Raw genomic sequence first — 23,764 nt, 5'->3', positions numbered from 1 at the left:
ATACATTTAAATATTATAATTCTCAATTTAGTTATTTTTTAATAGTTAACTAATTGAAACCGCATATAAATTGCATATGAAAATGAAGATGTTAAGACAACCTTCCCACAAGTTGATTCAGATATGCTTGATGAAGATGATCATGAAGTGTTAGATACGCCATAGGTTTCATGAAGTGTTAGATACGCCATAAGTTTCATGATTTTTTTAAGGAGTTTATTTTTTAGATTTTTATTATTGGAATATTGTCATAATTTTTGTGTTTTATTGTGATCATTGCAAAACAGTTAAGTTAATATTTCTATTTAGATATTTATACTTTTACTTGAAAAAAACTTAATAAATATTATAAAGATAATTTTATTTGTAGATTTGATTAACAAGTAGTAACATTAACACCATGTAATATTGTTTTATCGATATTTATGATAATATTTTTAAATTATAATTTATAATTTAATTTAATAATTATAAAAAAATATATAACTTTTAAAAAAGTGGGCTGGCCCGGCAAGCCTGTAGCCCACGTACTTGTGGGTTGGGCCGACCGTTTTCTGGCCCACACCAAAAATGGGCTAGCCTGGCCTGGCCCGTAAAATGTCAAAGCCTGTATGGATTAGCCCGAATGGGGTGGGCTAGCCCATATTGACAGCTCTACTATTTACGACTACATGCCATAGTTTTTTGTTAGATAAATTTATCAACAATGGGACAACCAACGAAACTACTTAAGAATATATGTAGTTTAGACTATTGGATTATATCCTTCCCTATTGGTAGTTTGATACTTTCCCAATTGAATATAATTAGGCACTTTGACCTTGTTTTTCTTTAAACAGAAGAATGAAAATGAGATTTTAATTAACAACAATGTTTGATGCAATGATTGTACCCATAATTAACAAATTTTGCGCATAAGAAAAAATAGATTGAACATTGCAGATCTAGTTGTAAACTAGAGTAAATGAGAGAGCGATAGAGAATGAAGGCATTTGTGCTTCCTTTAGCCGATCCAATTATGACAAAAGTCAAAACATAAGTTAAGGTGTACATCATTAGTCTAACAAGAAATAGGAATATATGGTATTCTTTGAATGCACTTAAAATGAGAAACCGCCTTTTGATGCAGTCAAGACATCTATCTATATATGTAATTAATTAATTAAAGTTGATGGTATGAGTTAATTAGTAGAACTTTACACCTAACATCTTTCTAGCTTGTCACTTTCATAGGATGATCAAATCCCTCTTATAAAGGATAGAACTAAGTTTGGAAATAAATTTACATTTGTGTGCCTAATTAATGATACGTATAAATTTATACTTGATGATATTAAAGAAAAGGGACTAATTTTTCACTTGATCAAAATCTCTCTATCATTGTTTTGATATGACCTGCCAGTCCCTTCTTCACAGGTAAGCAAGAGAGAAAAGCAAAAATGGTGTCCGGTTCAGGAATCTCCGCAAGGAGGATAGTGGTTGATGCTCGTCACCATATGCTTGGTAGGCTCTCATCAATTTTGGCTAAGGAACTGCTTAATGGACAGAGAGTTGTTGTTGTTAGGTGTGAAGAGATTTGTCTTTCTGGTGGACTTGTTCATCAGAAAATGAAGTATCTTAGGTTCCTTCGTAAGAGGATGAATACTAAGCCTTCTCATGGACCTATTCACTTCCGTGCTCCCTCTAAGATCCTCTGGAGGACCATCCGTGGGATGATTCCCCACAAAACTAAGCGTGGAGCAGCTGTTCTTGCCCGCTTGAAGGTTTACGAGGGTGTTCCACCTCCATATGACAAAATCAAGAGGATGGTCATCCCTGATGCTCTCAAGGTGTTGAGACTCCAAGCAGGACATAAATACTGTCTCTTGGGTAAGCTTTCATCAGAGGTTGGATGGAACCATTATGACACTATCAAGGAGCTTGAGAACAAGAGAAAGGACAGAGCCCAGGTAGCATACGGGAGGAGAAAGCAGTTGGCCAAACTCAGGGTTAAGGCCGAGAAGGCTGCTGAGGAGACGCTCGGTCCTCAACTTGCAGTTATTGAACCTATCAAGTATTAGAGTGTAAACGTAGTTTTTTTATCGAAGGTGAAATTTTGCTTGAGATTGAGATTTCAACTTAATCTATCTTTTAAAGATGCTACCTGTACTGCATGGTTCAGTTTTTGCTTCTAGTAATATTTGAGCAGATTACATTGTTTAACTAAAAAAAAAAAAAAAAGAGATATGACCTGCCAGTAAACTCGGAACTTTTAGCTAGCCCCGTCAAAATCCTAGCCGAAAAGGTACTAAAAACATGTGTGTAAGAAAAATGTTTTGGACTTAGTAGAGAATGGTATGATATACTCCTCAAATTCTTTCCTCTTTCTCTCTCTCCTTCATAAATAGGGCCATCTATATTTTCTTCTCTCGTTGAATTTACATGATAAGTTTAAGGTGGTCTCCCTATATACATTTTTGTAGGTAGCGTATAGCTATGACAATTTGGATGACCATGCCTAAAATTTTATATATGCATAGAGTATAACTATTTCGATACAGTACATTGGTCAGGGTTAAAGTGCACTCGGTGTCAACACTCATGTTTGCTAGCAAGGAAAGGAACCTTTATCAAAATAACATTGGAGCAAAGAACCAAACACAATCGAAGAAAGAGATATATATGCCCAAGAAAATTCAATTCTTCATGCAAATATACCTAAATAGAATACAGATTAAGTATGCACATTTCTGAAACTCTTATATTTTTATGTAATTTGTGTTATGCTTTCAAGAGTGATCCAATTTGTAGAAATTGAACCTTGTTCATTCTTTTCTTGTAGTGAATTGAAGAGGTCAGGTGCTTTGTACCTTTTGACATCATTTATATATCCTCACCGGAACTATTGACAACAACAACAAAAAAAAAAAATAAGAGTGATCCAATTTAAGCTTTTGAGAGATGAGAAAAATATACAACTTAAAGTATGTGTACTATTCAATCCAGATTAATGTTAACACGCACTAACAAGGACAATTAACTTTGTGCTTTTATTCAAAAGAAAACAACTTACCGAATTGTTAAGTTTATTTATTATCTGAAAAGAGCCAGCTAGTATTATTTTATTTCTACTTAGCTTGGTTTTAGTTACCTGAGAATCTATTTCTCTCTTTTGGCCAAGGGCAAGCTAGCTCCCATTATTAATTATGTATAAGAAACATATAGCAACACTTTCTGCAAACACCATACCAATTTACATAGAAATGTTAAGGTTAGGAAATCACTAGATCTAGAGAATAAACGAAATTATATTATTAGAAGGTTAAATATGTTTTTGGATTTATAAATACGTACATGATCATGATTGGTAGTTAATTAATTTGTAAGGCTAACATTGAATTTATGAGGGTATAAAATTGGAGTGGACGAAACAATGCAATAAAGGAATGACACCCTTCAATATTGAAACTATTAAACATTACACTTGACATTTGATATGCTCTTATATTCATACAAATACCATATAACATGTTTAAGCTGCAAGTTCTTAATGTACTTGTGATATGTGCAACAATTCTTTTTTTCTTAAACTCCACATGCACTCGTCAAAGATGAAACGAAAGGAGTAATACTAATTATGCTTCTGTATCATAAAATGAATAAAAGAGGACTTACCTAAGGCAAATGCTTACTTCGAATATCAAACCAGCAAAATCCTGTATGTATATCCAAGCTCAAAATCGATCGGATGACAAACCCTGAGTAGTGTAAATATATATCGTAGAGATCTTTAATATATGTGCACTACTAGGAAAGATTAAAAAAAAAAGTATGTTAGAGGCAGCTAATTAATTGTTTAAAGGAAGGAGACAATTTAGAAAAGGGGTTTACCTTCCTCCCCGTATTTGATTTCAGATACAAATATATAGGAGTACCATTTTCAAACAAAACTCTCATGTTCAACAGATGTATGCAGTGATGAAGATACTAAGGTGGATATGTGGTCATACTAGGAGAGATAAGATTAGGAATGAGGACATTCAGAATAAGGTGGGAGTACTGGCCTCCGTGGAGGACAAGATGAGAGAGGCGAGATTGAGATGGTTAGATTATGTGAAGAGGAGATGAGTGGATGCATCAGTAAGGAGGTGCGAGAGGTTGGCTAGAGGGTACGGGGAAAGGCAGAGATAGACCGAAGAAGTATTAGAGAAAATGTGATATGACATGATCAGCTCCAGATTATTGAGGACATAACCTTAGATAGGAGGGTGTGGAGGACATGTACTAGAGTAGAAGGTTATAGTAGGTAGTGTAGTGTTGTCGTAATTAGAGTGGTTGGTGTTTGTCATCGTACTAGTTGTAATATACTTGTTTTTTTTATAACCATCAATATTTATTATTGTTTCCATTACTCTACTTTAATATGTTGCGTATTATGTTTCAATTATTGCACTGTTTTGCTTTTGCCCCGGTAAATTTTGATTGTTTTCTTGTGACTCAATATATTTTAATTTTTTTTGTTTCTAGAATTGCTAAAGCTAAGGGTCTTTTGAAAACAGTTTATCTACCATCATGACGTAGTGATAAAATTTGCATACATTCTAATCTCTCCAACCCCACTGGTGGGATTCTATTGGGTATGTTATTGTTGTTGATGTTGTTTCTCTTAATTAACAAGACTGGGCTGAGGCACGTTGATTTGTTAGCTTTTTAGAATAAAAAAGGCATACATATAAATGTGACAGGAAGAAGTTACTAAGATTTTAAAAAAACAATGATATATATGATGACTAGTGACTAGTGAGTGAAGAAATTAAACATACATACTAGTAGAAGCAACTTTAGAAGTAGGTAGCTCGCATGATCAGTTGATGATAGATGGCCAAGTTAGTCAAGATGAAATGTTATGTACGTACCTTTTATAAAAGCTAGCTAGCTAGCTAGCTAGATCTGAAGCAATCGCAGTACCTGGGGGGCGTGCCCAACGAAGCAGCGACAAGAACAACAACCTACCAAAGGTAATAAAAACAAAATTCATTCATGAATGATGAAAAAGAAAGCACGACTTTTGTTAATTCCCTTCGGATCCCATCATTCATTAGCCTGACTGACGGCGAGAGGAGCTAGTTATGCATTCCCACTGGGAAATCAATACAGCAAAGTTTGTTAGAGAGAGATAAGGAAACATATTTATGAATATAAGTAAATAGAAAACGCATGTATAATTAAGTAATAAGGCTCTTTTTTTTCTTGTTTTTAATCACTGAATGACTACATTACCCACTTGAAAAATCAAACATAAAATAACCAGCTATAGTGTGATATTTTACTAGTATTTGCAAAATATTTCATAATCGTATTATTACACAAATTCAACTTGGACATTGTTTTCCACTTAGGTTAATTCTCTTCAATTTACACTTGTGGAATTATCAAATATCCAAATCCAAATTCAAGGACATGGATGCCTTGCCTTTGTCGAACGATTCTTCTTCGGTGGCTGCCGGCGGGTTGGTATCATAGTTGTTAAAAGTTCTGAATGATAATGATGAAAATTGGGGGACATGAGAATAAGTTGCTGTAGTGGCGGGATTAGGCAAGGGAGAAGACGAGGACGTGATTTCACATGATTCATCCGAGTCTGAGATGGGACAGTCCATATTCACACCGAACAACCTGAATCGCTTTGCTGCTGCCTTGCCTTGAACAACCGGTACGGAGTCGAACACCACTGGCTCCACAACCCTGCCACTAGTACTATTACTATGACCTCTTAATTTCATTAACCCAGCCTGTTGTGGGACTTGGGCTGACCCCGATCTGAGATAAACTACTGACCCGCTCGGACAAGGGTTTCCATTTACCACGGCTGTACGGCTGTTGTTGAAATTACAAGTGTCGTAGTAATAATTAGGACTGGATCCGTGAGATTGTTGTTGATGATGATGAGACATGCTGCCAGCTGCAGGTTCCAGGGAATATTGTAAATGTGAATGGTCAGGAGGAGGAGGAGGCTGCAAAAAGAGAGGACGATTCCAAGCAGCAGCAGCTGGGTACTGAATATTAGAGCTGTACAAGGTATTATGGAGATGATGATTAGTGAAGTGGGTGTAGTGGAGATGGTCGGGGGCGTCTGGACGGCGCCTCCAGTCGATGAAGAGACGATCCTTGCCCAATTCACCGACTCCACGCTGAAATGAGACAATATCCCCAGCATCGAGCTTCTTCTCCTTGACGAAGCGGCTCCAACCTTTGGTCATTACATAGCTTTGACTGCTATTCCAATAGGAATATCTGAAGCGCCAAGGCTTTCCATTCCTGTCTTCGAAATTGAGAAGGAGGCCTTTCTCGTTGGTAGAGGAATCCAGAGGAAAATACTTTTCAGCGTGCTGTTTGGGGATGACTAACCGATTGAGCTTGCCGACGTCACTGGGAGTGACTACCTTATCGAACATGTGTTCTCGCTCAATCGTATTACTTTCACCAACTTCATCTGCAGGGTCAAGATCCATATTCATCACGAGATCAGTACTATCTTCACCATTATTAGTGGTGCTTCTTTGCTGATAAGAGAAATCAGGAACTATAATCTTCTGGCTGGAAGAAGAAGAATGAGAAAATGGGCGTGTACCTCCTTGATCGAAGAAATTCATGATCTAGGACCCAGCATAGATCTAATTAGAGAAGATGTGATAGGAAAAAAGTAATTGCGTCCAGTAGTTATTAGTGTGAGAGGAACTGGAACTAGCTAGCTAGGGTTGAAAGAAAGAGTATCCTCATAAACTAGAATACTCTTTGTTGTCGTCCTCAAAGAGGCCGTGATGACTCTCATTAATTATCACCCATTCCGGAGTAGTCAGATTCAAAAGCCGCCTCTTTCTTCTCTCTTCTTCTTTGTGTCTGTGTGTGAGAGGGAAGGAGGGAGAGATAGAGAGAGACAAGGTACGTGGGTAATTTGTCTAAGTGGGTGGAATCTTCTTTTTTAAGTTAGGTAAATTTCATTCTAGTTATTCTCTTTTAGACTTTCTTCCTTCCTTCCGAGTTCATTTGCTCGTTGGGTCGGGGCCCACGAATTATCTGGTTGGGTTCATGTGAGCTCGTCCTTGTCATCGCACTGGTAGCATCCCAATTAAATTTTCTTTTACTCCTACTAATATATTCTACTCTACTAGGAGTACAATATAACTTAACTCCTCTCTCTAACTATATTAACCTTACTTTTACTTCTTTTTTTAATTAATAAGGGATCAAGTATACCTACGAAACAAATTTATGATCACTCCCTCACACAGAGTCACACTACATACCCGTAGGGGTTCTCACGCTGAGGGTAAAATCCCATCCAATCCAAAAATTAAACTAAATCGGGATGATTAAATAATGGGAAAATTGTAGTATGAAATACCAAACTATTAATTCAAATTAAATGATATAACCATAGTTTATTTTAATTGTAATTCGCAGCAAATATCTCATTTTTTTGCCATCTGATTCGACATACAATTAGTCATTTTCGGTATACAATTAGTAATTTTATACATTTCGGTATAAAATGTGTTTGTGTTTGTATAAAGCGAGAAAAAAATGTATATACAAATACAAATATATATATATATATATATATATATATTCATCTTATACACTTATAATTATACAAATACAGATCTTATTATACAAATTGTATAAATGAATTTATACGAAAATGAACAATTGGTATAAAATTGGATGTTTGTAGCAAATTATACAAATCAAAAGCTCCATAGCAAACAATTTGTTATGGAACGCAATTATGCAAACTATAGTTATAACATACAAATATGATTCTTGTGTTTGCTGTATAATTAACTTTTATTTGGTTTTCGTTTCAAAAAAAATTTAAATCAATAATATTTTATTGAGTTTTATTTTGTTCAAACAAAACAAAAGAATATACATATCTTTAATTAAATATACATAATATATTATGTTTTATGAACAATTTGAATATCTTATAGATATTTTTATTTATTTATGAAAGTGAAAAAAAATTAAAATAAAAAAGTTCAACAAAAGGTCAATTCGAATCGAAGCCGACAACCAAAAAGAAAAAAAGCAATAGTAGCCATTTCGGATTTCTTGTTGTTGGATAAAATTAAACTCTTCAAGGTTTTCAAGGTCATAACTGGTGGTTGATGGGTTGTTTGGTTATCCTATATTTGCTAACTAATTTGTTTTTTTCTATTATTCCACTTTGTATTTTATTTTCGTGTATGATTAGTAATTGATAATAATCAATCCAATAAATGTATATTATATTTAATTTAATTAATTTTATTTTAAATTTGATCAATAACAAAACCCAAATCGATCCATCAATACCCCTGCCTAAGGTAAGAACGTTGATGAAAGTGCTACTTAAAGTACAACAAAATGTGTTGAGTGAAAGCAAGTGTAAAGACATCCCCGTGTATTGGGTTGTCTTATTCAGGATATGAATTGTTGATGTTGGGACTTTCACGGTGATAAATCAAACGTTAATTGAAAAACAACTTATAATTACCACCTAATTGTGATATTTGTGTCGTGTTGTGATGCTATTTGAGATTTAAGTCATTGCTTCCAATCCGATAAATCCAAGTTTTATGTTTCTTTTAGGATAGACATTTTGTTTTTTTGATGTGTTTAGTGGTGCAAGACCTAGAAGATGGAAATACAATGTTAAGAGTATCAAAATAGAGTTTTTTCGAAAAACAAGGCTCAAACGCTTTACATATTGTTTGTATTTGGATCTGTGGTCCAAAGTATGATTGTACAGGGGCATAGTTGTAGCTATCCCAACTGGACACCCTACATTGAAAAATTATGTTGTATATATATGTCAAATTCTACATTTAAATGATATATATAAAGTTGGATACTCTTGATAAAACTTATGTCTTTGGTGGAGTAGTAATAGGCTTAGTTGCGCGGACTCTCCACTTTTGATGCCGCACCCGTCTCGGATTCTCCAAAAATACACTACTTTTGGCGAATCCGACACGCACCCGTTGGCATTTTTGAAGAGTCCGAGCAACATAGGTAATAGGTGTCCATTTGAAAGAAGGAGTTTTAGATTCAAACCCCAAATAGCACAATATCTTTTTATTTTATTTTTAATAGAAATAGAAATTACGATCAGTAAATTCAACTTTAACCCAGAAGGCTTCGAGACCTTCTATCCATTTTTCACTATTTCCCCCTGTCATCTCCCTCACTTCTTGATAGTATTTTTGTCTCCCTCACAACTCTCTCAAAATTGATTCAAACTATTTGATCGAGATAAGCACATACTAACTTTACTTGCTATTTGTGAGTCTAAGATGTTAGATCATCGTTATGGTAGCTTAAAACACTAAAATTTGAATTTAGGGCAAAAAATTTAAGGATATTCGCATTTAAGAATGTCCAAATATGAATGGGCATCAAAATCCTTAAGTTTTCATGAGTTTGTATCAAAATAGAGGTTGGATAAGCTATGGGTTGTGAGTAGTTGGTTTTGATGCATAAAATTGCAAAAATTGGTCGGTGTTTGCATGTAATTTCACTGTGATTGATCGAAGAAGAATTTTTTTGCGGTTCGTATATATTTTATATATATCCACACTCGTGAACTAATATACTAATTGTAAATTCCAAAGTAGATAGTTTTTGAAAAGTGCTTCTAAGTGTATTTTTGAAGATAAAACTATTTTAGCTCCTAAAAAATAATTTTGTTACTTGCTAAAAATTTTTTTTTTTTTCTCTTAAGAACTTATCAAACACCTCACTTTTCAATAATAAGCATTTTTGTACTAGGACATAAATTATGATTATGGAGTATTTTTTATGATGCAAAATAAACTTATGCCCGATAAGAGAAAATTACTACTATATTAGAGTAGCATAACATAAGGATAAAAGTGGAAATAGATCTTTTGTTTTTGCATTTAGGCCCACGGCAAGGCCAGCTGTTCCTTAAAGCACGAGTTTCTAATATAATCCTAATTAAAGCCACTAGCCTCGTCTTGTTTGTTTTCATTCACTTTAATTTTGTGATTTTGGGGAGGGCGGCGTAGGCATTAAAATTTGGGAGATAGTTGCAGTGTGGTGTATTATGAACAGGGTAGTATTAATTATTTGTGATAGTTAGCTAGTATAGTAATAGTATAACTAATAAAAATATTTGCAAATGGTTTGTTAATAAGACACAAGGACGTAGACGTCAACTAGCATTTTCGTATAGGCTAGTATATTCATTAAACAGGATTTGGATTATTGACTTGCTGTCACTACACATAAATGAATCCGTACTGATTAATTAAGTCGATGCTGGGCCTTGATAGGCTGCTAAGGGACTAGCTACATACCTACTACTTTCATAAGATTCCTTTACTCTCTGAGCTCTATATATAATTATATATATCATAAGTGCTATTTGAACATTATAATTATAAAATGAAAGTCATTAGTTAGTAGTAAATATATACATGTAGGTGGTAAATAATGAATAAATTAGAGTATAATGAACTGGTGATGTAGGTAGCTCTTCAATATATATTGAATTAGATAGATCGGGGACCAGGTAGGTCTCCTTTACTATTTATTAGCATAGGCATGAAATAATAATAATAATAATAATAATAATGTTTTGTTCGAATATATATAGTATGAGTAGTAATGCTAATGCATGTGTAAGGGAAAAAGAGAGAGACGCATCCCTTTCTCAGGATTGGCTGGTTGCTTGAAGCAGACAGTCTATCATAGAGAGGGAGAGGACCACCTACGCCTTGGATCGGAGGCCAATGATGCCATCCTCATGGACCATGTGGAAATCCCCAATATAATATCTTCTCTTCTCTCTTTTTTTTCTTTTTTCTTTTTCACATACCTATACCTATAATATATGTGAATAGGTAAAAGTGTATATTAGAAAATCTTTCTTATATAATGTACACTGGTTTAAAATTATATACTATGAGTCCTTCAAAGTACAATTTTGTTGAATACTCCATACATATCTATTTTTCATTAAGAACAAGAATTAGTAGGTGTAAATCCTAAAGCATGGTAAATGGCAAATTTGATTATTTATATATATTGCGCTTGCTATATATAGGTGGTCCAAATATGCATGTGCCAAATATGCTTTGGCCAAATCTTCAGGGATGTAAAATAAAATTTCATCGATCATATACAAAATTTAAAATTTTTATTATCTATTCATTTGTCACGTTCCTACATAAACTAGACGATGCTCGCCCGTGCTAGCACAGACCTAACATTATAAAAGTTAAGCATTGTGTATTTTTTTCATTACCTCTCTTTAGATATTAAAATGACAGAAAAAAATATAGTTGAAACTTCTACAAGTGATGATAACCACTTCATAATATTTACAATACATGCACTATGTAGACACAATATATAATAATCAAATAATCACATTACGTATAGAATGAAAAAGTGAATATAAAAGAAAACTAATGCTTACACCGACCATGTGAGTATAAGAATTCACCGTCCAGGCATTTCATCACACATTGTGATCAAAATAAGATGTTACATTATAAGGTCTCTACAATTCATGAACCAAAATAAAAGTTTAATCTTCTTACAAGTTACAAGGAGTCCAATACATGTAAGATAGCCTTAAATTCATCTATATATACTACCATTAGACATTTTGTGTATATACTATGATTAAACATTTTGTGTATTGATGACGGATGAACATGAACGAAAAGTAAGTAAAACCTAACAGTTAAATCAAAACAAAAATAAATACAAGAGACATACATATACAAAAGAAATAAATAATTCCATGAAGAAATTGTTGTTGTTCATGTGCACCTGCATTAATATAGTTAGTAGCTATAGTAACTATCAAAAGTAATTTGCAAACTTCTCTTGATTTTTGAGACATGTCATGCTGGATATGAAAAAATAGAAGGTTGAATATGATCCTCTATTGGGTGTTCTAGAGATAATAGATCTTGATGATAATTGTAAAAGTACTACTCCCTCTGTCCCATTTTATGTGGCACTATTTCTTTTTTGGTCAGTCTCAAAAAGAATGTCACATTTCCTTATATGGTAAGTTTATAAAGGTACAATTCCTCTTTTATCCTTGTTGGTCCCACTTAATCTTAAAATAATACTCCAATACATTTATGAGGAGAGAGAAAAAAAAATCTACTTTTTAAAGGGCAATTTGGTAAACATTTCAAAGTCTTCATTTATTTCTTAAACTCCATGCCCGGTCAAATGTTGCCACATAAAATGGGACGGAGGGAGTACAAATTACCACTGTGATTTATCATCTTTTTTTTTATATTTAAAGAAGAGGACCATACTTAAGCAGGAAGAGAAGGCAGAAAATAAGAAAAGTAAAAAATATTATGATGATTTAATCATATTATCAAACAAAAACAGATACCATGAAAATCCCGTTAGCCATGGTGCATTTTTAGGAAAATGGGAATCAAAAACAGTAAAAAATTAAACTTAGCAGCACTGAATAAAATAAATCACACAGCGAAAGCAACGAAGACAAATTTAGAAATTTGAAATATATATATATGGATCAAAAAATACATTCTAGACAAAGTTCCTTAACCCAGTGGCAGATTTCTCCAATATTTTAAGCTAAAATGATTACTCTGTAAATAAAAAAGAAATATATGTGAGGGTTTTGCCCTGATTTTCTTACCATAATTTAAGATTTATTTTTCCTTAAAGAAAAAACAAAACATTACCATAAATATTTTTACTTTTCTTGAAAGAAAAATATAATATTATTTTATATTTGATTTATTCTCTCCTTTTAGGACTCCTTTTCTAGTAAGAAAGGTTTTAGGACTCTATAAATATAGGTTTGTTTCTTCTAACACAAAAACAATATAATCCACAATGTAGTCGTTTAAGAGTTTTGTTTATTGGGAGATTTAATCTCTCAACAATTTTAATATTTTTTCTTTATATTAGTTTTCATTTAATAATATTATTTTTTAGTATCGCTTTATTTGTTATCTGATTTATCAACTATATAATTTGCAAATTGTAAGCTTCCGCATGACGCCCTAATCACCTTCACAACCCAACAAGTGGAATCAGACCACATGGTCCAACGATCACAGGGTTCAATGATCCAATGGTTCAACAAGATTGAAAAAAGGTTCAAGATGGTTTCAAATCAATTTGTAATCAACGTGATGATAATGAAGATTTTTGTGCTACTACATGTGGAGAAAAAAATCAAATATATTTTCAACAATATCATGCTCCATGGTTTAAAACAAAATCAATTTTCAACTCATGCTTATTTTAGAGCATGGGCTCCAACTTTCAACCCCTGCAAACTTTAATGCTCGGGCTCCACTTTTAACTCATGCATCTCACTTTTAACTCATGCATCTTACTTTTAACACATAAACTCCACTTTTAACTCATGCATCTTACTTTTAACACATGAGCTCCAATTTTTTAACCCATATCAATTTTTAAATCATGGTAAGCAGCAGTGATACATGAAGATTTTGTGAAGAACAAGATTATCAAGCATATGAAGAAGACAGATCAAGCAACCCTGCTTATAACTTTTAACACAGGGCTCCAATTTTTTAACCCATATCAATTTTTAAATCATGGTAAGCAGCAGTGATACATGAAGATTTTGTGAAGAACAAAATTATCAAGCATATGAAGAAGACAGATCAAGCTTTGTCAAGAAAATCTAGCCAAAAGGGGAGATTTGTGAGGGTTTTGCCCTGATTTTCTTACCATAATTTAAGATTTATTTTTCCTTAAAGAAAAAACAAAACATTACTATAAATGTTTTTATTTTTCTTGAAAGGAAAATATAATATTATTTTATATTTGGTTTATCTCTCCTTTTAGGACTCCTTTTCTAGTAGGAACGGTTTTAGGACTCTATAAATATAGGTTTGTTTCTTCTAGCACAAAAACAATATAATCCACAATGTAGTCGTTTAAGAGTTTTGTTTATGGGGAGATTAATCTCTCAACAATTTTAATATTTTTTCTTTATATTAGTTTTCATTTAATAATATTATTTTTTAGTATCGCTTTATTTGTTATCTGATTTATCAACTATATGATTTGCAAATTGTAAGCTTCTGCATGACACCCTAATCACCTTCAGAACCCAACAATATAAACCATCACAATTGATGTTTTGATTAGGAATATGATATCTCTTGTGTTTATATATCGATTGAATATGAAACATAAAACCGAAAATAGAGAATGATAAAATATCGGAAGAAAACAGTGTAAAAGAGAAAAATTAAAACCAACACTAACCGATCGACACAAAAGGAAAGAAGTTTAAGTTAATGAAATAGAATGCATGATGTACCAAATTAGTAAGGTGGCCATTGAACTGATGAGGTTAAGACACGCTAGTTTGTATAGATGAGTAAATGTCAAAACTATCCTTAAATTGGAATAGAAATTCCAAGAAACAGACATATTGATACCATTTGTTGAACTCATACTTCTATAATAGTAGAATGTATATTCCTATATATTTTTATTTTATTTTTAGAATAGCCATTAGGATTCTATCCTTAACATTTTCAAAGAATAAAACCAATTACGGGAAAAAATAGTGTAGGACTATAGGTTCATTATTATGAGAGCAGTTGCTTGGATTAAAGGAGAGTTAATTCTTTGAATTATAGTAAAGTTATTTACTATGTTTTTTTTGTCCCAACAAAATAACTATTACTAGAATTCTAGAAAGCCCCTTTACAGTGAGAGAAAATGTCCAAAATAATCCCTCAAATTTAAGATTTGAATCGAAATAGTTTTTATTCTTTACCATGAAACACTAAAACACTATTTTAATTGAGAAAATAATCAAAATGGTCTTTAAAATAAAGGTAATGCTTTATTTTGATTTTTGATGTATTTTACTTGATTGATATGGTTCTTAATGTATAGTAAAAGTGTTTATTTTGATCTTGAATATATTTCACTTGATTGAAATGGTCCTTAATGAATGACAAAAGGTGTTCATTTTGGTCCTTTACCCTAAACCTAACAAATATATTTTTTTTAAAATATTGTTAAATTTTCTATAGACCTTACGTGTCTAATTACAAAATTTACCATTGTTATTTTTTTTGTTAGCTCCAGAGAAAAAACTCCACAAAATCTAATACCATTTTCTCTAATCTCTCCAATAAAATTTAGTTTTTCTTTTTTCTAAAATATTATTTCACTGACCCAATACCCATTTCAATTTTAAGAAAGAGAAAATAATAAATATTGTTAGAAAAAATAGAGAAAATGGTGTTAGATTTCATGGGATTTTTCTTTGGATCTAACAAAAAAGACAACAATGGTGAATTTTGTTAGTCATGTAAGGTGCAGAGTTAAGTTTAATGTATATTTTTTTGATAAATCTGGTAAGTTTAGGGTAATAGATCAAAATGAACACATTTTATATACATTAAGGATATTTCAATCAAGTGAAATGTATTAAGGACCAAAATGAACATCTTTATTATATATTAAGGATCATTTCAATCAAGTAAAACACATTAAGGACCAAAATAAAGCATTACTCAAACATTAAGAGCTTGTTTGACATTGATGTTGGGAGGTCAAAAGTGCCTTTTTTTTTAGAAAAATCAAGTGTTTGACAAACCCTCAAAAGTGCTTTTAAATAGAAGCAGAAGCAGTTTTTTTGTTGGGAAGAAGTTAAAAAAATTTGCTTCTTAAAAGAAGCAGAAGCAGAAAAATTCTGTTTTTGAAGACTAAAATATCTCTTACATATTTATATATTCACCAATATATCTCTTATTAATTAATTAACATATTTCATAAGTTTTGTTAAGTTTCATTCAAGAATTTTATTTTTTATTTTATCTATGTTTATATATTATTATTTATATTTTATATATTATTTTACGTATTATTAGAAATAGATAATAATAATATTTAAATTTATTTTGCTTGTATTAATATTTTATTTATTTATTTATTTATCTATGTATAATATTGACTAATAATTTGAATATGTACATTTTAATTTAATTAAAGTTATGTTATTAGATATTTAAAATAGTTTTTTCTCTACAAAAGCACATTGATACTTGCCATTTTTCGTAATTTGACTCTCAAATGCACTTTTTTTTAAAAGATAGTCAAACACAAATTGTTTATCAAAAGTATTTTTCAAATGAATTTGTCAAACACAAATTATTATTTTTTTGGTAAAAAGGACAAATATACCCCTGAACTATCGTAAATGGTATGCAGATATCCTCTTTCATACTTTTGGGACATTGGTGCCCTTGCCGTCCAATAACTAGATCATATATGCCCTTCACTCTAACGGAAGACTAAATAGCTAGGGACACGTGGCACAATCTTATCTATCGAACTGATATTTAATAAATGTCGGATCGGTGGATAAGATTATGACACGTGTATATCGGTTAGTATAAAGGATATATATGCTCTAGTTTTTGGACGGCAGGGGCACCAATGTCCCAAAAGTATGACGGAGGGTATCTGCATACCATTTACGATAGTTCGGGGGTATATTTGTCATTTTTCCTCTCTTGTTTTTGCAAAGCACTTTTTAGAAAAGCTATTTTAAAAAAGGAAAAATCTTTTTGGCCAGAATGATATTTTATCTGTGTTATTTTACCTTTTAAAACATTTTTACCCTTTTAACTTTAATACCTTTTAACTAAAAAATGAAAAAAAGATTAGTTTGTTTTAAAGTAAAAAAAATATTATAGTGTTTTTAATTTTCTGACCAAATTTTCTGGTCATTTAGCACTTCCCAAAATACTTTTAGAAATAAACAGTTTTTAGTAGCAATGTCAAATATGTGGTATCGTTTTGCTCATTTTCTCTATTTTAACTAAAGCCTAAATATAAGGGACTATTTTCCTATCTTTTCACTCACTTTGAGCGGGGTTTCAAGCAATTATTACTTTGTAAGATAGGTATGTGGATTTTAGTGACTTTATTACTGGGACAACAAAAACATAAATGATTTTATTAGATTATTTCAGTAAGATGAGTGATCGTATATACGAGGAATTAACTCGATTAAAGAATAAACAAAAAACAAGTTTGCACCATTAGATTAAGGTGACATATTAGAAGTATTTACCCATGTTGTAATGTTGTTGGTCGTAACTCGTATCTAAAGAGCATATTTATTCAAACTTCGAAGGTACTACTATATATACTTACTAATTTCTTATACAATGAACACATTATTAATTATCAATGAATTATTCCCGCAACAGAATTTTGTCTCTAATTTAGAAAAGAAAATTGAACTTGTAGTTTATACTTGAGTTAATTACTTAAAAGGTCACTCAACTTTGAGAATTTGTCTGATAAAGTCATTGAATTTTATTTTACTTGGATCTTTAGATCAATAAAATCACTCAATTAAATTTATCATTTAAAAAATTGACATAGCAAAATAAATTATTTTTTATGCCATGTAAATATAAATTCCACAAATAAATAAAATTAAAGATAAAGCATTCAAAAAAAAAGTTTATGAATAAACTTAATTAGTAAAATAATATTATAATTTTATTATGTATTTACAATTTAAATGACTTCTAATAATAAATTTTATGATATTATCCCTGACGTAATGACTGTAACAATCTTTTTACGAGACGTCAATTTTTTTTTACCCCACTGAATGCAGCAATTTAACATTATTGCAGTTGTGGTACCAATTATTTGTAAGGATTACGGGTCTTTTTTTTGGGTAGAAAAACATTCATTATAATACATTTTTAAATTTTGAATATATGGTATTTGGTAATACCATAATATAATTTTCACTAATTATGTTTTTTCTTGAATTTTTTTATGAGTTTTCTTTAATCTTTTTTATAAGTGGAGTTCATATTACATAGCATAAAAACAGTTTATATTGCTATGTTAATTTTTTTAATAATAAATTTAGTTGAGTGATTTTATTAATACAAAATAAAGTTGAATGACTTTATTTTTATTTTTGTAATAAAGTGAACTCGAGGGAGAACAAATGATAAGATTTAAAACCTTTTATTCCATAATAAGTGGTATAGTAAAAAATAAGTTGGCTAGACCTAGTACGTACACCGATCAAACTTAATAATTACCGATGATATAAGGAAATTTAAGAATACGGATATAATTTAAGTAGTTGTACTTACGATTATGCATGTATTATTAACAAATGAATTGTTTTAAGTCTGAAATTTGAACAAACAGATGTGAAGAAGGAAACTAAAAGGCGAAAACAACTTTGAGATGGTAAGGGTGACCAATTCAAGTTGCATCTTTCTACCTCGTGGTCATGGAAACGGGACCACGTACGTATGCCATGGACCAAATACTAGCATGCAATAAAATGGCCTGCGCAGCTGGGTGAAAATTATAGTCTATATCAAACATGCATTGTTTGTGGTTAATTATATAGTATATCGAAAGGAATGAATGAATTAATTAATTAATGATTCTCATGAGCTAGCTAGCTGTGCCTATAATTTGACAGCCTGGAAGGACGGAACTCTACAATCTCATGATTTTGTTACTACTAACTTATATATTGATGAAGTTTACCTACCCCGCCCAATCCATCCCTGCAACCAGCTAGCTAGGTTTGAAGTAAATAATTAAATGTTCTTCTTAACAGAATTAAAGAAGGACCTATTAGCCACAAAAGCAACTAAGCAAGGGTTCTTGTGTGCTAAGTATATATATACCATCAGTCCTAATTCGCCGATTAATCGCTAGCCAGGCACTTTAATTTAATTTAGGGTCATACATATACATGATTATTTAATTTAATTATTACCGGCCTACTTCTGCAATAGCCAACAATCAGAAAAAGCATCCCATGTTCTGATTTCACATGCCTGGTCTGCTTTCACACAAAAGATATATCCATCCATCTATTTGCTGCAATGGACCTTTTTAATGGTTTCACTACTCATGATCACATGTATGCTAATTTCTTGCATTTCATTTAATTTGCTTTTTCACTTTTTAATCAATCACTTATTTTTTATTATTTTATCTTAAGAATAAATATTTATAAATTTACTCCAACACACCAAAACTACTTGGGAGAGGAACTCAAGTAAGCCATAGCTATTGTTTAATATCACAGACATTTATTTATATGTTTCATTTATTAATTCTTCAAGAAATATTAATCAATAAATATGTACGTACCTACATAAAAGTTGAATTAACGAGCTTATAATTAGTTATTCAATTCTGAATTAGCAACATCTTTTAAGTCAAACACTTATTATCTTATTGGTGATTAAACAGAACTATATATATAATATGATAAGATTAACTATTACCCCACTCAATATATAGAGCTAGCATAGAAAAACACTGTCGTCATGAGCACAAGGCCTGCTGACGTATGCTTCTATAGTCACTGTATTTTCTTTTTTAAAAAGGAAGAAAAAAAACTTGAGGCAATAATCAATTTTTAATCATTTGGCTTAAAAACAAATAAATTAAATGTGGCCAAATAAAAAGAACTCCAGATTAAAGTGGGTTATAGTTGCAATAGATTAATAATTAAGAGAAGGCTCATCGAAAGCCCGTCGCTCTCACAAATTGGAAAGATTATAGTAATACTTTAGCGTGGCCAAACCAAGGCTTGTGATCTTGACTCTTGAGCCGCCCATCTAATGCTCGTTTTTCGTATTACGTTAAGTATTTATCTCTCATTAATATTGTTCTCTCACATATTCAAATCATAATATTCTCTATTTTATATCACCTAAGTTATAAGATTTGAAAAATAAAAATATATAGTATATGAGATTCTATCTTACAAATTTTAAGGTGAACTTTGAATCCATATTGAATCAACTTTTAATTACAAATTTTAGACTTAAAACAATTCATTTGAGGGGTTTTGTATAAACAATCTCGCTTTCTAGAGCTACCCCTACATGTTAAGAGTATTAATTGTTAATTAATAGAGATTTGTTACCTCATTATGATTGAAAAAGATAAAATCTAGTTATTTTGTTTGTACTTATTTATATTGAAGCCTTTTGATTTAGAGCAACTTTCACATATAGCAAACATAAAAATCATATTTGTATCTTATAACTATAGTTTGTATAATTGCGCATCATAACAAACTTTATGTTTATTAGCTAGCATGAGCTTCAGATTTGTATAATTTCGTTGGCAGGCCATTTGTATAAATCGTTGGCAGTCTCTCGTTTGTATAAATCGTTGACAGCCTCTCAATTCAATTTTATGTGTTTATATATCTGCATAAAATTTGAATTTGTATACAATTGAATCGAAATAAAACATTTATATATCAAATCTATCTCTCTCGCTTTATACAACACAAATTATATATTGTAAATTGTATAATATGTGTTTGTATAAAGTGAGAAAGAGAGGAAGGCAAATGAGAACTGGGCAGAGGAATATCTGTATTTGTATAATTATAAGTGTATAGAACGAAAATATATGTATTTATCTTTGTATATACAGTTTTCTCTCGCTTTATACAAACACAAATGCTTTTTATACATTTATGTTTGTATAAAAGTGAGAGAAGCGAGGGAGAGACTGGCGAGCGAGAAACCTAGGGAGAGAGGCGAATGACAATTGTTTGCTACGGGTTACAATTAAATCAAACTGTGATTATAACATTTAATTTGAATTAATAGTTTGCTATTTTATACAATTTTTCATTTATTTTATTATTAATAAAAAAAATCTCCTTCAATGATACAAATTCGGGGAGAAAAATAACATAATTACTTGATTAACCATTTGGATACTGTTTGCAAGTGCATGCACTATTGCCTGTTTTATTATAATTAAAAAGAAATATTGTAATAGTACCACTTGTGCTATATTACTTAATCCTACTAGCCACTAGGTGCCTGCCTCGTATATAATCGCAACAACTGTCTTCAAAAATACTCGGTCCATATTTATTTGTTTATGAATATATAATAATAAATAATACATATAAAATAATAGCTTATATTATAATTTTTAAAATTGAACAAATAAAAATGGTCATTTCTTCTTTGTATAAATATGTGGGAATAGAAATACACAGAAATTTTGGCACAATACACTTGTTCTCTATACTTTGAACTTTGAGGAGCAAAACTCATTGACAAGAAGCAAGGGAGGATGTACATTGTGTCCAAGGGTTCATCTGAACTCTCTCGGTAAAAAATTACACTATATATAGAAGATCAATTTTTTTGTGTACGTGTATATATTTAAAATTGAACATCCTGAGCATATGTCACAGGAATAGCTCAACAGTAGATGGGGTTCAGGATTTCGCCTATGTGAGCTTTGGGGTCATGGAGTTTTTTTTTTTTTTAAAACAATTTTTTTTAATCCTCCCTAGGAGCTCCCACCCCTTTTTGCTCCCTTGGTGACTCGAACTCGCAACCTTCAGGTTGGAAGTGAGGGGTGCTTACCATCCGAGCAACTCCCTCTCGTCGGGGTCATGAGTTCAATTCTAGGCAATAACATTTTTTTTTGAACCCCCTTAATAGAATTCCTGCGTCCGCCACTGACAAGAAGCAAGTCTTTGTGGTTGACTTACCAGCATTAAACTACACAAATCCCACTAGTTTAGGTCCTAATTACTAAGATTCCCGATAGTTTCAAATATTACTTCCTCTGCCATATTTCATGCTTAGAATACACAAGTATGAACCCGTGAGATACATGTATCTAAAGAATTTTAAAATCAAGATACATATTTTATTTGTTTGAATTAATTGGTTGTAACTGAAATCCTTAATTAGAGGAGTAATTAAGGATTTTTAAAATTCATAGACAATTAATTCTGAAAATTTAAATTAATCAAATCCCTTAATATAAGGTGGCAATCTAAAAGTGTATCTACGTTTGATTAATTTCTTTTTTATTATTCTTTGAAATAATAAATTCATTAATATCATTAATAAAAAAAATAAAACATGTATATCTTGGTCATGTAATTTGATTTATTTTATTTTATTAATCTTAAAATATAAATTCATTAATTTAATGTATCTATTATCAATAGATGATGTATCCAACAAACTAAATACTTAGATATATGAGTATCATAGAAGTACATTCATATCATCATATGTATCATAGAAGCATCTAGTATTTTTTCATGTATATGTTATCAATATATGATGTATCCAACAAACTAAACACTTAGATACATGAGTATCATACAAGTATATTCATATGTATCATAGAAGTATTTAGTATTAATTTCATTATTCTTTATATATTCCGAGGATGTATAAATGCAAGGACAAAAATACAAACTTGATGGCATATAGTTAAAATGAATACAATTTTTTTTTTTAAAAATGTTGTATTCCACACAATCAGCTACAAGATACTATTATTGACTACTATAGTTGTATTCAATTTTGAGGATGTATAAAATGTGACAACAAAAATACAAAACTTCTAAATATACAGTTAGAACGAATATGAAATAAAATGAAATACAACAAAAAGTATGTCATATTCCACACGATCGCTACAAAAATACTATTAGCAAAAATAAAATTTGTATCAAATTCCGCTGATGAATACAAATTGAAGAGAGAACTATAAAAAAAATTTGAAATGACTATCATCTACAAATAAATACAAGTTACACTTAAAATACTTTCTAATGCATACATATCAGCTTATTGTTCTTGTTAAAACTTTCTAATGCATACAGTTCAAATGAATACACAATTTATGAATGAAACTGATGAAAAATAACAATAAATTCTTCAAGATCCATAATCTTCACAAAATGAACAATAAACTCATGACCTTTTTTACTGCTTTATCAAAACTTCATAATATTAAGGGCTAACCCATCGGTGGCCCCCTAAACTTGACACGATCTTTCACTTAGACACCTTAACTAGGCTTTGTTCATTTTAGACACCTCATGTCATGCCCAACTGTGTCATTTTGACACTTTTTCGACAATCTGCCAAATTTGTAAGGTGTGTGTAAAACACTCGCTGATGACGTGTCAAAGTGACGAATTAAATAAAGACACGTGGCATATATATATATATATAAAATTATTAAATGATGAATCTTGAGTAGGAAAAAAACTACCAATGACTCATTGACATGTGACATTTCTTTAACTAAATAATTTTTATAAAAAAACACTTTTAATAAAAAGAAAATTATACCCACACCACCCCCAAATTGTCTTCTCTACTATCCACCTCCACCTCAAACCCCAACCCCTCTCTCTCACTCAGATTTTCTTCTCCACCCATCACCACCCCCGACCCTCTCCCACCCAAATGTGTCAAAAGAAGAAGCTTTTTTTTTTGTTTGTTTTTGTCACTTTATGAATGTTGAGAGATAAGAACGTCTTTCTTCTAATAAATTGATGTTTGAATGCTTGATTTGGTGAATGTGGTAATGCATTTGCTTGACCTTTTTGGGGGTTTTTTTTTTTTTCTTTCTTTTTTGCTGGATTTCTGGGTCAATGCAAGTCAAAATTTGATTCTTTGGTACATAAATATGGAGTCCCAAACTTTCTACTAAAAATTATATTGCTTATCTATTTGATTTGGACTTTTTCTGTGATTATGATGTGAGATTTATGGGCAACAAAATAAGTGAAAGTATTTAAGCTTAAAATTTATGGGCGCTAGAATTCACTTTTTGTTTGTGACATTGTCAAATTTATTTCACCATGGAAAGAGTTTAAGCTTGGAAAATGGTAACCAAAAAATGG

General features: G+C 31.2%; 2 protein-coding genes across 8 annotated transcripts; one reads left to right on the top strand and one right to left on the bottom strand.

The window, feature by feature from the left end:
- The first annotated feature begins 1,235 nt into the window (after positions 1–1,235).
- On the top strand, positions 1,236–2,117 carry LOC125841184 (60S ribosomal protein L13a-4-like). Its single transcript, XM_049520253.1, has one exon. The coding sequence runs from the start codon at positions 1,440–1,442 to the stop codon at positions 2,058–2,060; it is 621 nt and encodes a 206-aa protein (XP_049376210.1). The 5' UTR covers positions 1,236–1,439; the 3' UTR covers positions 2,061–2,117.
- On the bottom strand, positions 2,026–6,931 carry LOC125841182 (B3 domain-containing transcription factor NGA1-like). 7 transcript variants are annotated; one of them, XR_007443782.1, is made up of 4 exons: positions 5,453–6,931; positions 4,896–4,988; positions 3,655–3,786; positions 2,026–2,881 (listed from the first exon to the last, which is right to left on the bottom strand). XR_007443782.1 is itself a non-coding variant. In XM_049520249.1 (3 exons), exons 1-2 carry the CDS (start codon positions 6,630–6,632, stop codon positions 4,924–4,926), a joined length of 1,245 nt encoding a protein of 414 aa, XP_049376206.1. In that variant the 5' UTR covers positions 6,633–6,931; the 3' UTR covers positions 3,444–3,786; positions 4,896–4,923. The 7 variants fall into 7 exon arrangements, 4 of the variants coding, with proteins under 4 accessions (XP_049376206.1, XP_049376207.1, XP_049376208.1 ...); XR_007443783.1 differs by having other exon boundaries at positions 3,655–3,737; XR_007443784.1 differs by having other exon boundaries at positions 3,655–3,695.
- Positions 6,932–23,764: the final 16,833 nt, after the last annotated feature.

This window comes from Solanum stenotomum, chromosome 10 (genome assembly GCF_019186545.1).
Source record: "Solanum stenotomum isolate F172 chromosome 10, ASM1918654v1, whole genome shotgun sequence".
Lineage (NCBI taxonomy): Eukaryota > Viridiplantae > Streptophyta > Magnoliopsida > Solanales > Solanaceae > Solanum > Solanum stenotomum.
The sequence above is the reverse complement of the archived record's forward strand: the minus strand, read 5'-3'. Positions and strand labels throughout refer to the sequence as shown.

Excerpts from the sequence above, each read along its gene's own strand:
- LOC125841184 (XM_049520253.1), top strand. The coding sequence starts at position 1,440 with ATGGTGTCCGGTTCAGGAATCTCCGCAAGGAGGATAGTGGTTGATGCT.
- LOC125841182 (XM_049520249.1), bottom strand. The coding sequence starts at position 6,632 with ATGAATTTCTTCGATCAAGGAGGTACACGCCCATTTTCTCATTCTTCT. Across the intron at positions 4,989-5,452 it reads AGAAGAATCGTTCGACAAAG|GTTGTTGTTCTTGTCGCTGC; the intron begins GCAAGGCATCCA and ends TACCTTTGGTAG.